The sequence below is a fragment of the Ostrea edulis genome, chromosome 8 (genome assembly GCF_947568905.1).
Source record: "Ostrea edulis chromosome 8, xbOstEdul1.1, whole genome shotgun sequence".
In the NCBI taxonomy this organism is placed as follows: Eukaryota; Metazoa; Mollusca; class Bivalvia; order Ostreida; family Ostreidae; genus Ostrea; species Ostrea edulis.
Genome location: NC_079171.1, coordinates 17539508 through 17557680, shown reverse-complemented (window position 1 = coordinate 17557680; position 18173 = coordinate 17539508). Strand labels below are relative to the sequence as shown.

The following is an 18173-nucleotide window of genomic DNA, read 5'->3' as shown; positions in this document are numbered from 1 at the left end:
CAACTTACTACACATTTGAAACTCATTGAACCTTGTTCAAAAAAGAATAATCAATATATCTCATTTTTAGGTCAGGGAGTTTCTTTTTATTTTAGACTAACTCTGCCAAATTCTCGGAGGTTTTGATCGATGTAAATTACTGGTATAATGTTACGGATTACTAGCAAAACCTTTTATGTAGTGAAGTCCTGAAATCGTTATTTTCAAAACTCAAAATATATACTTTAAATATCCTGACAATGAAATTGATTACTTCTTGCAATACTGGTCAATTTATATTTACTGATGAAATGTTCCCGGATTTTAATAAAGCTTTCCAATAGGAAGGTGGGGTTTTTAAATTTCTAAACTGAAAAACACTGTCAATACAATTGGTTTACTTTTCTAAAGAGCATAAAAGGAGTCCATGTTTACTATGTTCTGGGTTTTGTATACTTTATAAGATTGATGAGATTGTTATCAATCGTTATATTAATTTTTCTCGTTACCTTTCACAGTTGGAGTTCCCCGAATTTGTATTCTTAATGCTTTTTCATATAGACTTAATGAATGGTAAATTCTTGATCTTCCATTGCATTTACAAAATTCAAACATTCATCTGGTCAGTGTGCAGTAACTGAAAGGAAACGCCCTTGTCTTGACTGCGCACCTTTTACCCATGTGGACTTTGTTTGAAACTCTTTATACTATAATGCATATATTGTGAAGATTTATATGTTTTGTGAAGATTTATATGTTTTATGAAGATTTACATGTTTTGTGAAGATTTACATGTTTTGTGAAGATTTATGTTTTTTGAAGATATTTATATTTTGTGAAGATTTATATGTCTTGTGAAGATTTATATGTTTTGTGAAGATTTATATGTTTTGTGAAGATTCATATGTTTTGGGAAGATTTATATGTTTTATGAAGATATTTATATTTTGTGAAGATTTATATGTCTTGTGAACATTTATATGTTTTGTGAATATTTATGTTTTGTGAAGATTCATATGTTTTGGGAAGATTTATATGTTTTATGAAGATTTATATGTTTTGGAGAGTTATATTTTGTGAAGGTTTTATCTACTTTTTCCCTATAACAGTACCTTGCCTATCACTTTAGGAGGACCCTTTCATTTATTTATAGAACGGAAAGAATAGACCACTGAAAAATCTTGACGCAGTATCGAATGCAGTTTATTCATAGTGTGAAAAACCCGATTACTTTACTGTTTGCAAAGGAGACATTTCACGACTTAACATCTATTTTTGTGTCCTTCCTAAGTGAATGAACTTTTTTCTAGTCTTCTAAAAGACATAAAATGAGTTTTCAATTAAATTGTACATAATTATAACTAATAGTAGTACATGTATTCTATAAAAGTATCATCCGATCACCCACAGTATTTCACTATCAACTACATTTACCTCAGTATCCTATTATTAACTACATTTACCTCAGTATGCTATTATTAATCACATTTACCTCAGTATGCTATTATTAATCACATTTACCTCGGTATCCTATTATTAACTACATTTACCTCAGTATTCTATTATTAACTACATTTACCTCAGTATGCTATTATTAATCACATTTACCTCGGTATCCTATTATTAACTACATTTACCTCAGTATCCCATTATTTAACTACATTTATATCAGTATCCTATTATTAACTACATTTACCTCAGTATCCCATTATTTAACTACATTTACCTCAGTATCCCATTATTTAACTACATTTACCTTGGTATCCTATTATTAACTACATTTATATCAGTATCCTATTATTAACTACATTTACCTCAGTATCCCATATTTAACTACAGTTATATCAGTATCCCATTATTTAACTACATTTATATCAGTATCCTATTATTAACTACATTTACCTCAGTATCCCATTATTTAACTACATTTACCTCGGTATCCTATTATTAACTACATTTATATCAGTATCCTATTATTAACTACATTTACCTCAGTATCCCATTATTTAACTACATTTACCTCGGTATCCCATATTTAACTACATTTATATCAGTATCCCATATTTAACTACATTTATATCAGTATCCCATTATTTAACTACACTTACCTCAGTATCCTATTATTAACTACATTTACCACAGTATTCTATTATTAACTACATTTACCTCAGTATCCTATTATTAACTACAGTTACCTCAGTATCCCATTATTTAACTACATTTACCTCAGTATCCCATTATTAACTACATTTACCTCAGTATCCCATTATTCAACTACATTTATATCAGTATCCTATTATTAACTACATTTATATCGGTATCCCATTATTTAACTACATTTACCTCAGTATCCCATTATTTAACTACATTTACCTCAGTATCCTATTATTAACTACATTTATATCGGTATCCTATTATTAACTACATTTACCTCAGTATCCCATTATTTAACTACATTTACCTCAGTATCCTATTATTAACTACATTTACCCCAGTATCCTATTATTAACTACATTTACCTCAGTATCCCATTATTTAACTACATTTACCTCAGTATCCTATTATTAACTACATTTACCTCAGTATCCCATTATTTAACTACATTTACCTCAGTATCCTATTATTAACTACATTTACCTCAGTATCCCATTATTTAACTACATTTACCTCAGTATCCTATTATTAACTACATTTACCTCAGTATCCCATTATTTAACTACATTTACCTCGGTATCCTATTATTAAACTACATTTATATCAGTATCCTATTATTAACTACATTTACCTCAGTATCCCATTATTTAACTACATTTACCTCAGTATCCTATTATTAACTACATTTACCTCGGTATCCTATTATTAACTACATTTACCTCAGTATCCCATTATTTAACTACATTTATATCAGTATCCTATTATTAACTACATTTATATCAGTATCCTATTATTAACTACATTTACCTCAGTATCCCATTATTTAACTACATTTATATCAGTATCCCATTATTTAACTACCTTCATATCGATGTCGCATGTTCAGTAGTGTAATAAGATTGTCAGTTACTGAACATTTCATTGGGGCTCAGTATAAGCTTCAGAAATTATAAGCTTTATATATTTTATATTAGTTCACTGTCCATCTCAATGTATCTATGATATTTCATATCCCTTGAAATAAGTAGGTTGAGGACCAGGTCGGTGGTTGACGAGGCCACTATCAGTCTTGTTTGATACTGGAGAAGTAACATGCTGTTATCCATAGATATACTGCATTAAAGAACAGCCGTGCAATGTAACCAACATGGCTAAGCTATCTCACCCACACAGAACAACAGTGAAAGCAGATTCAGTATATATACACACTTGATGTACCTGATATGAAAGTTTTAACAGTAGTGAGAAATCCAGAGGACGTCTTAACTAAGTTAGTAACACGACGCATATCTAGCAAAGAAAGTAGAATAAAGGCTTTTGAAAGATACAGTGATTTTGAAAAAAGGACGAAAGTGTGACAGCTTGCTATCTAAAGCCCAGTTAAGTTCAGATAGTACAAGACTTGAATGTAAACACATTCACGTAGATGTTTAAAAGAAAAGTATTTCATCGTTGTATTACATGTGTAGGAGATATCACGTTTTATTACATGAAAGAAACTACATACTTGCCACTATTCTTTTTCGTTCCTCCGTAACTGGCGTTTTTTCTCGTTCTTCCCCACGAGGAGTATCACCATTCATTTCCATCGTTTTTTGTGTTTCTTCACTCTGCTTCAGTGATAAAGCTCGATCTTTTACCAGTGAAACCTGATCCAATACATAATATGAAAACTATCAAATCGTTAGTTATACATATACTTCTGGCTTCAAATGAGCTATAACTTTAAGGTGTGATCAGTCAAAAGGGGATGCTTACTCCTCCTAGGTACCTGATCCCACCTATGGTACATGTAAGTGAAAGGTAAAGATAACGAACAGTGATCAATATCATACCTTCCATACGGAATACAGAAAGATCAGTTTTTAAATCGAGGCAGGTTACTGACAAACAACTTTATGTTACAGGGGTTTCAACAATCTCGTTTAAAGTCAGTAGTTCGCAAATTCTATGACTGTTATAATGATCTAGTTTGCCCATACAAACTATTAATGGGTCAAATGCTGTCTGATATGTTTCCTACCGATTTTTAGGCTGTTCTTGGCACACTGATTTTAACTACGGATTACCCCATTTATCTGTTCAAGATATAGGGCTTTCGGCGGGTGTGAACGGTTGATAGGGGGTGTTTACTCCTCCTAGGCACCTGCTCCTAACTCTGGTATATCCAGGGGTTCGTGTTTGCCCAACTCGCAGTTTTGTATTCATTATAGGAATCATATAAGATTGATCACTGTTCGTTATCTTCACCTTTCATCAACTAGGTAGTTAGCCTGAGAGTGATTAAGACCAGATATATGCCATTAAAATATATGAAATATCATATAGAGCTCCAAATGCGTAAACAATACATGCATCATGCTTGTACATCGTTGTAAGAGGTCTAATAAAAGATCTTTGTCCCCGTACTAATGCCATTGAAAAACAATCAGTAACATTTACTCAGCCTTAGGTGACAATGTAGAACGATTATGGGTAAACCGGACTAATGAGTTATTTTGTTACCCTGAATTATGGGTACACCGGACTAATGAGTTATTTTGTTACCCTGAATTATGGGTAAACCGGACTAATGAATTATTTTGTTACCCTGAATTAATGTTTTACGGGTCTCTAGGGTATGACCCTACAAACGGGTATCAATGTTGCCCTCACTGCTACAGTCCTGTGCGTCATACATAGGTCAAAATGGCCATCCTACAACAATTAGCATCTAGATTTCTGTAACAACTAGTTTATTGTTGTTTGTTTTACGTCCCATCGAAAATTTTCACTGAAACTTCACCAGCTTTGGGTGAACTACTATTCTATATACTCGCATGTAAAACTTTGATCCCCTATTATGACCCCACCCTACTCCCGGGGGTCACGACTGGAACAAACTTGAATCTGCATTATGTCAGGAAGTTGTCATGTAAATTAAAACTTTCTTGGTCTAGTGGTTCTTGAGAAGATTTTCAGATGGGCCTGCCCTATTTTAACAAATCTAATCCGTTGTTTTGTATAATGAATTAAATTTGAAAAAAAAACCTAATTCTGAAATTCGTTAGGTCATATCAAAATATATTTTTAATTTTTTTCTATATGAGCTTCCGTAACACATAGATAGACGTTACTGGAGCTAAATCAACACGTTGTACTGTGTTGTTCAGGCTATATCATTAATGAATTTTCCTGTTCTGCATTACCTTTTTGCGTAATTTACTGACAAGTCTGGATTTCGTTTCCTCTGAGAGTTCATCAATGGCACTGGGAGTGACAGGTGTACGAGATCTGATCTTTCGTGGAATTTCAAGGAGACTTGGATTCTTTTTCTGCGCATTTTGCTGCGCCAGATCAAGGAAGTTAAGGAACTCAGGCCAGCTGTAGAATCAATATAGTATACATCATATACAAACAATGATCAATATAATTTACATACATAATTTACATACAAATACGAAGATCAAACCAATGTGAATATAAATTATACTTACAAGGATCAACACACACACACACACACACAGATACACACACACACAACCACACACACATATTGATTCTTAATTCTTGTAAGTACATTTATTGATCCTTGTACCGAGCGAAGCTTGGACGGATAGAAGGCCCGTCCGCGAAGAAAAGCTCTAAAGGTAACACGTATGTAAAAGAAAATTTGAGATAATCAGCAAAGGAATAGAGATAATTTCTACATACGTTCACTGAAAATTTTGTGATCCATATGGGCGCCGCCATATTGTTTTGTTCGTTAGTTGCTTCTTTTTATAGTTGCTTGTTTTAATTTGAAATGCCAGAAATACAAGACCAACGTGCAATTTGTAATTCAAACACTCAGTTTGTTAAAATTGAATGGGATAGTTATTACTGTTACAGTTATCATTCAATCATCAAAAGGAAAAGAGTAATACGACTAAATGGATGAACGACTTCATGATTTTCTTTAAATAGAAATATACGATATACATGTACTTACGCTTGCGTTGTTACCACTTTGAATTTGTTGGTTAGTTTTGTTTAGTCTTTTAGATTGCAAACGGGATGTATTGTAGTTTAAAATTGTTTGATTTGAAAGAGAGAGAAAAAAGCCGAGGCTAAATGTGACGTCACAGTGCACGCTTTAAGTCGCCTGGTTGTATATTCCCAGCGTTAAATGAATAGGCGGATCCTTTATCTATCCTCATATGTGCACCTTTCATATTTAGATGTTACTGGGCATTTAGCGCAAAGGAAATTTAAACAAGATGTGTATGTGAAACACAAATGCCCCCGATAATGGCCAATTCACAAGGGCAAATATCTTGGTACCAGTAGAAAGATCTTGTCAAAAGAAATGCTCATGTACAATATGAAAGCTCTAATGTTTACCATTTAGAAGTTATGACCAATGTAAAAAAAAAAATTAAAAGTAGGTCAAATGTCAAGGTCAAAAGGTTCAATACCAACGGAAAGGTCTTGTCACAAGGAATACTCATGTGAAATATCAAAGCTGTATCTCTTACTGTTCAAAAGTTATTAGCAAGGTTAAAGTTTTCAAAAAGTAGATTAAACTCCAAGGTCAAGGTCACGGGGTCAAAAATGTTGGTACCCACGGAAAGGTCTTGTCACAAGGAATACTCATGTGAAATATCAAAGCTCTATCATTTACTGTTTAAAAGTTATTAGCAAGGTTAAAGTTTCAGACAGAATGACAGAATTACAGAATGACAGACAGGACAAAAACAATATGTCCCCCGATCTTCGATCTCGGGGGCATAAAAATAAATAATATTTTTAAATGAATTATGATTTATCGTACTTAAAGCAATACAAGCTGCAACTGACGGTAAATAACTTTAAAAATAAAAGAACAAATATTTGACATATATGTGATTGAAAATATATAACTTAATAGAATCAGAGTGAATCTGAAGCAATAAACCCGTCAAATCAGCAAAAAATGTCGATTCATGAATCATTGTCATCCTGTCAGTAATTCCTGCTCGTAATCTCCGATGCGCATTGACCTCGGAGGTCACCAGTTCGGAAAAAAGCGAAAGAGAGGCACTGAGCACGTGTCAGATTGTAAACAATTTAACATGCCGAGTTTATAGAAAATTCACTATCAAACCTTCATTTCAGTGGCACATTTGCGTAATTATTACTTTCTTACACTTATAGTACTTCTTGTAATTCATGAAACGATTTAATATTTTAAACAAACGAAACGTATAGTTACTCACGTCAATTTCCATCTTTGTTTATGACCTCGTTCTCAGCAACCCGATTATGTTCGGCAATCATCGTTCCCATTTCCGTGCATACAACGCATTGGCGATTGATACGAAACGCTCATTGTAGGTATGCTCTCAAACAATATTCCCTTGTTTATTTTGCTGAATTTTTCTTCAGATCTTGGGGATTACATGTATATTAGTTATACCGATGGGGGTTAATTGATGCATAATTGGATATTTGAAAAAATGCCGTCAGTTACAGCTTGTATTGCTTTAACGGAATTATGATTATCACTTGGGACACGCCAATTCATGCTTCGCTCGGTCCAACGGTCACACCGTATACATATTACAATGTATGTATATGCATTGGTGCTTCGGTTGAAAATTGTCTAATGACTGAGCTCAATCTCAGGTAGCAGGGGACAGTTTCGCACTATAGGCCCGGTAGCAGGGGACAGTTTCGCACTATAGGCCCGGTCAAATTTTTCAAAAAATGGAAATACCTCATATTCGAAGTGATATTACATGTGTAAAAATGTATACAATAATTTTAGGATGCATGTCAAATGTAGCTGAGTGCTAAATAAAATGTTGATGTACAACATGTAGATGTTACCATGATTCCTAGCATATAGATGGGTGCAAATACGAAACTAAGACACGTGGTCAGTTGCTGAAGAAATTCCGGTGAAAATATGCAGGGTCCAGCAAAAGGTCTGTAGCTGTAAAGGAAGGTGGATGGCTTCATATGAAAGGTAGATTTTTGAGAAGGGCAGATAGGGTTCTTGATTGTGCACAGTGTCTAAATCCCCATGTTTGGTACTGTGATGATGTGGGGGTGGTGCGGATTAGCCCAAATGAGAGAAATTTAAAGCAAAAAAGGGAACCTGCTCAGAGCATGTTTTGTGCACCAGCACCAGTATTTATAGATTACATGTAATTTAGGGTGGTAATTTATTAACTACACTAATATGAAATACAAGTATTGACATAAAAGGGAAATATGATTTTTCATTAGTCTGTCATAATCTGACTTTGATGTATACCCCCTATCCACATGTTTCAGAACCAAAGAAACTGTCCCCTGCCACCTCAGGAAGTACCAAGCGTGACGTAGAGCATACAAAGTAATTCGTACGCTGTAGCAGATTAGATCACGTGCACACAACATACAAAGTGTATCAAACTTAATACGGACAATAAAATCAAATAATCTCGATTGTATAAGGATCAATAACTGTACATACAATGACAATGTATATATACATACATATATACATACATTGTCATACGTTGTTATATACATTACGATCGAAGCAATAAACAATGTTCATAGGTACATTTTTACTTCGCAAGGAAAAATGCATAGGGCCTATACAATTTTAAACTAAATGATATGATGTCTACTACATTACATTTTTTTCATATTTTATTGATAAACACCCTTCATTGTATGAAAATAGTCCTAAACGTGCACGCGGCAATTTATTTGATTTGAATACACTCTTCAGCTCCTTAAACTAACCATGATTTATCTTATTGATTTTTTTTATTTCTACCATATAATGCATGCAAAACGACCAATGTAATTCCCAAAAATTCCTTGCAGAAGTCTTTAAAATTATAAATTCTACGTAATTTATATTACTATGAAAGAAATGTTATAATGAATTAAACATTTCTTATAAACTCTACTTGCATAGTAAATAATAGATTGGGTGCTAGCACTCTTATAGTTTTAAACAAGTAAGCTTGTTCTAGGTTGTTACATACGTTATACATGTATATAACATAATGTAATGTTATCTACATTACGATGTTGTTATCTACATTACGATGTTGTTATATACATTATGATGTTGTTATACACGTTACGATGTTGTTATTTACATTATGATGTTGTTATACACGTTACGATGTTGTTATACACGTTACGATGTTGTTATACACGTTACGATGTTGTTATATACGTAACGATGTTGTTATATACATTACGATGTTGTTATTTACATTATGATGTTGTTATATACATTATGATGTTGTTATATACATTACGATGTTGTTATATACATTACGATGTTGTTATATACATTACGATGTTGTTATATACATTACGATGTTGTTATACACATTACGATGTTGTTATACACATTACGATGTTGTTATACACATTACGATGTTGTTATACACATTACGATGTTGTTATACACATTACGATGTTGTTATACACATTACGATGTTGTTATACACATTACGATGTTGTTATATACATTATGATGTTGTTATATACATTACGATGTTGTTATATACATTACGATGTTGTTATATACATTATGACGTTGTTATGCACATTACGATGTTGTTATATACATTACGATGTTGTTATATACCTCACGATGTTTTTATTTACCTTATGATGTTGTTATACACGTTACGATGTTGTTATATACATTACGATGTTGTTATATACATTATGATGTTGTTATTTACATTCCGATGTTGTTATATACATTATGATGTTGTTATTTACATTATGATGTTGTTATTTACATTACGATGTTGTTATATACATTATGATGTTGTTATACACGTTACGATGTTGTTATTTACATTATGATGTTGTTATACACGTTACGATGTTGTTATATACATTACGATGTTGTTATATACATTATGATGTTAATGTTGTTATATACATTATGATGTTGTTATATACATTATGATGTTGTTATTTACATTACGATGTTGTTATTTACATTACGATGTTGTTATATACATTACGATGTTGTTATATACATTACGATGTTGTTATATACATTACGATGTTGTTATATACATTACATTACGATGTTGTTATTTACATTACGATGTTGTTATTTACATTACGATGTTGCTATTTACATTACGATGTTGTTATATACATTACGATGTTGTTATATACATTACGATGTTGTTATATACATTACGATGTTGTTATATACATTACGATGTTGTTATTTACATTACGATGTTGTTATATACATTACGATGTTGTTATATACATTACGATGTTGTTATATACATTACGATGTTGTTATATACATTACGATGTTGTTATATACATTACGATGTTGTTATATACATTACGATGTTGTTATACACATTACGATGTTGTTATTTACATTACGATGTTGTTATTTACATTACGATGTTGTTATATACATTACGATGTTGTTATATACATTACGATGTTGTTATTTACATTACGATGTTGTTATATACATTACGATGTTGTTATTTACATTACGATGTTGTTATTTACATTACGATGTTGTTATATACATTACGATGTTGTTATATACATTACGATGTTGTTATTTACATTATGATGTTGTTATTTACATTACGATGTTGTTATATACATTATGATGTTTTTATATACATCATGATGTTGTTATATACATTACGATGTTGTTATATACGTTACGGTCTTGTTATATACATTATGATGTTGTTATATACATTACGATGTTGTTATACACGTTACGATGTTGTTATTTACATTATGATGTTGTTATATACATTATGATGTTGTTATATACATTACGATGTTGTTATATACATTATGATGTTGTTATATACATTATGATGTTGTTATATACATTACGATGTTGTTATATACATTATGATGTTGTTATATACATTACGATGTTGTTATATACATTACGATGTTGTTATTTACATTACGATGTTGTTATTTACATTATGATGTTGTTATACACGTTACGATGTTGTTATTTACATTATGATGTTGTTATACACGTTACGATGTTGTTATTTACATTATGATGTTGTTATATACATTACGATGTTGTTATTTACATTATGATGTTGTTATATACATTATGATGTTGTTATATACATTACGATGTTGTTATATACATTACGATGTTGTTATATACATTACGATGTTGTTATATACATTACGATGTTGTTATATACATTATGATGTTGTTATACACATTACGATGTTGTTATTTACATTATGATGTTGTTATTTACATTACGATGTTGTTATATACATTATGATGTTGTTATATACATTACGATGTTGTTATATACATTACGATGTTGTTATATACATTACGATGTTGTTATTTACATTATGATGTTGTTATACACGTTACGATGTTGTTATTTACATTATGATGTTGTTATACACGTTACGATGTTGTTATTTACATTATGATGTTGTTATATACATTACGATGTTGTTATTTACATTATGATGTTGTTATATACATTATGATGTTGTTATATACATTATGATGTTGTTATATACATTACGATGTTGTTATATACATTATGATGTTGTTATATACATTATGATGTTGTTATATACATTACGATGTTGTTATATACATTACGATGTTGTTATATACATTATGACGTTGTTATGCACATTACGATGTTGTTATATACATTACGATGTTGTTATATACCTCACGATGTTTTTATTTACCTTATGATGTTGTTATACACGTTACGATGTTGTTATATATATTATGATGTTGTTATTTACCTTATGATGTTGTTATTTACATTCCGATGTTGTTATATACATTACGATGTTGTTATTTACATTATGATGTTGTTATATACATTATGATGTTGTTATATACATTATGATGTTGTTATACACGTTACGATGTTGTTATTTACATTATGATGTTGTTATACACGTTACGATGTTGTTATATACATTACGATGTTGTTATATACATTATGATGTTAATGTTGTTATATACATTATGATGTTGTTATATACATTATGATGTTGTTATTTACATTACGATGTTGTTATTTACATTACGATGTTGTTATATACATTACGATGTTGTTATATACATTACGATGTTGTTATATACATTACGATGTTGTTATATACATTACGATGTTGTTATATACATTACGATGTTGTTATATACATTACATTACGATGTTGTTATTTACATTACGATGTTGTTATTTACATTACGATGTTGTTATTTACATTACGATGTTGTTATTTACATTACGATGTTGTTATATACATTACGATGTTGTTATATACATTACGATGTTGTTATATACATTACGATGTTGTTATATACATTACGATGTTGTTATTTACATTACGATGTTGTTATATACATTACGATGTTGTTATATACATTACGATGTTGTTATATACATTACGATGTTGTTATATACATTACGATGTTGTTATACACATTACGATGTTGTTATTTACATTACGATGTTGTTATATACATTACGATGTTGTTATATACATTACGATGTTGTTATTTACATTACGATGTTGTTATATACATTACGATGTTGTTATTTACATTACGATGTTGTTATTTACATTACGATGTTGTTATATACATTACGATGTTGTTATATACATTACGATGTTGTTATATACATTACGATGTTGTTATTTACATTATGATGTTGTTATTTACATTACGATGTTGTTATATACATTATGATGTTTTTATATACATCATGATGTTGTTATATACATTACGATGTTGTTATATACGTTACGGTGTTGTTATATACATTATGATGTTGTTATATACATTACGATGTTGTTATACACGTTACGATGTTGTTATTTACATTATGATGTTGTTATATACATTATGATGTTGTTATATACATTACGATGTTGTTATATACATTATGATGTTGTTATATACATTACGATGTTGTTATATACATTATGATGTTGTTATATACATTACGATGTTGTTATATACATTATGATGTTGTTATATACATTACGATGTTGTTATTTACATTATGATGTTGTTATACACGTTACGATGTTGTTATTTACATTATGATGTTGTTATACACGTTACGATGTTGTTATTTACATTATGATGTTGTTATATACATTACGATGTTGTTATTTACATTATGATGTTGTTATATACATTATGATGTTGTTATATACATTATGATGTTGTTATATACATTACGATGTTGTTATATACATTATGATGTTGTTATATACATTATGATGTTGTTATATACATTACGATGTTGTTATATACATTACGATGTTGTTATATACATTATGACGTTGTTATGCACATTACGACGTTGTTATATACATTACGATGTTGTTATATACCTCACGATGTTGTTATTTACCTTATGATGTTGTTATTTACCTTATGATGTTGTTATATACATTATGATGTTGTTATATACATTATGATGTTGTTATATACATTACGATGTTGTTATATACATTACGATGTTGTTATATACATTATGATGTTGTTATATACATTATGATGTTGTTATTTACATTATGATGTTGTTATATACATTATGATGTTGTTATATACATTATGATGTTGTTTCCCTACATTACGATGTTGTTATATACCTCACGATGTTGTTTCCCTCCTCGTCACAGCGCCGTAGCAGGCTTTTAAACAATGCACCGTACAACGGGGTATGATGTCGGCTGCATATGTCAACGACCTGCGAAAAGTTACAATCCCACATGTCAACGACCTGCGAAAAGTTACAATCCGATATGTCAACGACCTGCGAAAAGTTACAATCCCATATGTCAAGGACCTGCGAAAAGTTACAATCCCATATGTCAACGACCTGTGAAAAGCTACAATCCCATATGTCAACAACCTTACGATGTTGTTATATACCTTAAGATGTTGTTATATACATGTTAAATTTTGATTTTTTTTTTACTATAGCCCCATCCTACCCCCAAGAGCCATGACTTGTATAAATCTTGAAAATCTTCATTATATCATGAAGCTTCCACATAAATTACATCATTCCTGACCCAGTCGGTCTTAAGAAGATCTTTAAATGATCCCGCCTATTCTAGTCTTTTCTTGATTATCTCCCCTTGCACCTGAATTCCCTTCTCTCATGAATACTCTCTGCTAAGTTTAGATGAAATTGACCAATAGTTCTGGAGAAAAAGATGAATTTGTGAAATATTTACAATACTGCGGCGCCTTTCCAACGTTTAAGTTCCGAAAACTCAAGTATTGACATATCAGATAAAGAGAAGTATAATGTATTAGATAAATAGGAATGTGATATAATTGTTGACATATCAGATAAATAGGAGTATGATATAAATGTTGATGTATCAGATAAATAGGAGTATGATATAAATGTTGACATATCGGATAAATAGGAGTATGATATAAATGTTGACATATCAGATGAATAGGAGTATGATATATATGTTGACATATCAGATAAATACGAGTATGATATAAATGTTGACATATTAGATAAATAGGAGTATGATATAAATGTTGACATATCAGATAAATAGGAGTATGATATAAATGTGTAGGTATCGTCAACATAATTATAAAATGTGGTTTTCCCTCGCTCATATGCAATAGAAATCAAGTAATCTGCTCCGAACCTAATACAATTCATTTACATAATTTCGTTTTCTTGTTACTAAGTTTCAGCAGTTTTGCGTTTCTATTTCCGTGTCTAATTTTGAAACTGGGCCGTACATCACGTCACAGCTATAATGAAACTGTACATCACGTCACAGCTATAATAAAACTGTACATCACGTCACAGCTATAATAAAACTGTACATCACGTCACAGCTATAATAAAACTGTACATCACGTCACAGCTATAATAAAACTGTACATCACGTCACAGCTATGATAAAACTGTACATCACGTCACAGCTATGATAAAACTGTACATCACGTAACAGCTATGATAAAACTGTACATCACGTCACAGCTATGATAAAACTGTACATCACGTCACAGCTATGATAAAACTGTACATCACGTCACAGCTATAATAAAACTGTACATCACGTCACAGCTATAATAAAACTATACATCACGTCACAGCTATGATAAAACTGTACATCACGTCACAGCTATAATAAAACTGTACATCACGTCACAGCTATGATAAAACTGTACATCACGTCACAGCTATAATAAAACTGGTATTACTGAAAGAAAATTCTGTTCATGCATTGTTTTGAATGAAAACGTCTAGGCCTGGATTTTCTTAAAATTCGATCTAACGCATCCTTAGAGAAGATGGAGATAGAAATAGTCCAGTTTTCAGGATCTAAAGTTAATGCAACCTGTGATGTTCTTCACATATATGTACTTAAAACTATATAAATTCCAAGAACAATAGTTAATGTTGCCATCTGCGCAAATGACAAGACAGGAGGGTGTGTGTGTGTGTGTGTGTGTGTGTGTGTGTGTGTGTGTGTGTGAATGATTAGTGACTTAACGAACTATAATAAAGTATAGTAAATAAGATCATGTCTATTTTATAGACATGTGCATTACTCCTATAGATTCCTGGATATTGACCCCGTGTATGGTTAAAAAACCGTCCACAAAACCATAATGGATATTTCATTGTGAAAATAGTTGTGGTGTAATTAGAATTCTCAACTCAATACTACATAGCCAGGAAATAAAAGTATTTGATATGAAAAAATTAATGAAAATTTCACAAGTCTGTCGTACTCTATACACATAGGGAACATGTTTCGCTTCCTGTAACTTTTTGTAATCTTAAGAGATACAAGGTTTACATTAAAGCGCATTATATTTGTCGTCATTAGTAATACCTCGTTTCTGTCGATTTTTCCACTTTTGTCATTATCTGTGATCTGGAAGTTTTCGCGCAGGGCCTCAATGTTAATGTATCCTTGGTTGTCAATCAACAGCTGTTCCAAACGAAGAATTAGATCAGCATCTCGCTCCTCTGATGTCACTTCCGTCTGAGTTTCCAGATAATTTCTTCTCTGTAATGCTATCACACTATCTCTTCCTGTGGACAAAATAGGATTATGTGATTTATTTCCCCTGAATACAGGGTACGCACATCACGTTGATAGCGTTGACTAAGGAATGAATAGAAAATCTACTGTATTTGATTGTAATTAAGTGCCAATTAAGGAATTTTTCTCTAAGTATAAGTGTAAACTGAAATATGATACAACTGTTCATTTTAGTCATTTATCATATCTATCTGTTCTTTGTGGGATTTTTTGAGTCATACAAACTATGTAACTATCAGTACTCGACTTCTTTCAATCAGGATGCCTTTTAAGTTAGCACATCGGCGGTTTTCTTCATTATTGATATAAATCAATATTTTCGACGACCAAAACACATCAACTTGTTACATCATTTTACACTGTGGGAAAAATACAACATCAATGTTATCATTCATAAATATAACATCAATGTTATCATTCATAAATATAACATCAATGTTATCATTCATAAATATAACATCAATGTTATCATTCATAAATATAACATCAATGTTATCATTCATAAATATAACATCAATGTCATCATTCATAAATATAACATCAATGTCATCATTCATAAATATAACATCAATGTCATCATTCATAAATATAACATCAATGTCATCATTCATAAATATAACATCAATGTTATCATTCATAAATATAACATCAATGTTATCATTCATAACATTGGTTGGTTGTTTTACATCCTGTTGAGAATTTTTCTCTCATATTGTGACGTCACCAGCTGTAAGTGAAGTACCGCAAATTTAGACCTATGCTTAGCGCATACGGTCGTAGCAGTGAGGGTTCTTTATCGTGCTGACGCCTGCCGCGACACGGGACCTCCGTTTTTAAGGTCATATCCGAAAGATCCGTACGGCACTTATAAATATCGAGGGTTTGGCGAAGGAGCAATCACTACATGGTTATGTCCTAGTTTGACGAGGCCGTGGCACGAGCGGGGTTATGTCAAGGAACGAATATGTAGGCCTATATAATATATATATAATCGAATCGTATCTGTAACGTAATGTCCTACTGCAGAGAAAAATCTAGGCATTTCATTGGACGACAAGTCGAGAATATGAAGCCATTTATCACAGGCGCTTGTTTCATAAACTTCGCAAGCTATACTATATAATACCACTAAGTCTCCATCTCTTTCAAGAGCAAAAAGTAGGTCACCGCTACAATCCCTCTATGTTCTGCGTATGGTCAGTTTTTAAATCGAGGCAGGCTACTGACAAACAAGTTGATGGTTCAGGGGTTTCAACAGTCTCGTTTAAAGTTAGTATTTCACAAATTCCATGGTCGTTATAACGATCTAGTTTGCAAATACAACCTTTCATTGGGTCAAATGCTATGTGACATGTTTCATACCGATTGTTAGGCCGTTCTTGGCACACTGATTTTGGCTACGGATAACTCCGTTTACCTAAACAAGATAGAGGGTTCACGGCGGGTGTGACAGGTCGACAGGGGATGCTTACTTCTCCAAGGCATCTGATCCCACCTCTGGTATATCCAGTGGTCCGTATTTGCCCAACTCTCCATTTAGTATTGCATATAGGAATTATGAGATTGATAAATATTCGTTATCTTCGTCTTTTATGCTAAAGTCGAAACCCTAAGGTTGCAAAATTCATAATTTTTATACATCCTTTCCCGTTTTTCCTAAATAAGAAGTTAGTTTTTATACCGTAACAGCAACCATACAGAAGTCTTTCAAATCATTAAGACAATAATCACTATAATAATTTTGGCTCCACCCTGGAACAAATACCGTTACTTCCTGGGATCATGAAATTTGCAATTTTGGTAAAGGTCGACCTTCTTCTAAATTTCTATTTAGCTTCAATTTAGTATCAATAACACTCAAAAAGATGTTGTTCAAATGGTTTACACGTAAATGTTATGTACCAAGTTTGACCCCGCGCTGGAGTCAGACCCTCTACCCTGGGGATCAT

General features: G+C 31.6%; 1 protein-coding gene across 1 annotated transcript in view; it reads right to left on the bottom strand.

Moving 5' to 3' along the window:
* LOC125662899 (echinoderm microtubule-associated protein-like 1) overlaps positions 1 to 18173 on the bottom strand; it is a 74283-nt gene that overhangs the window by 37241 nt on the left and 18869 nt on the right. Inside the window, exons 6-9 of the mRNA XM_056147472.1 lie at positions 16012 to 16214; positions 13780 to 13877; positions 5322 to 5496; positions 3641 to 3782 (exon numbers count right to left, since the gene is read on the bottom strand). Coding sequence (XP_056003447.1) covers positions 3641 to 3782; positions 5322 to 5496; positions 13780 to 13877; positions 16012 to 16214 — 618 coding nt within the window. The remainder of the gene's footprint in view (positions 1 to 3640; positions 3783 to 5321; positions 5497 to 13779; positions 13878 to 16011; positions 16215 to 18173) is intronic.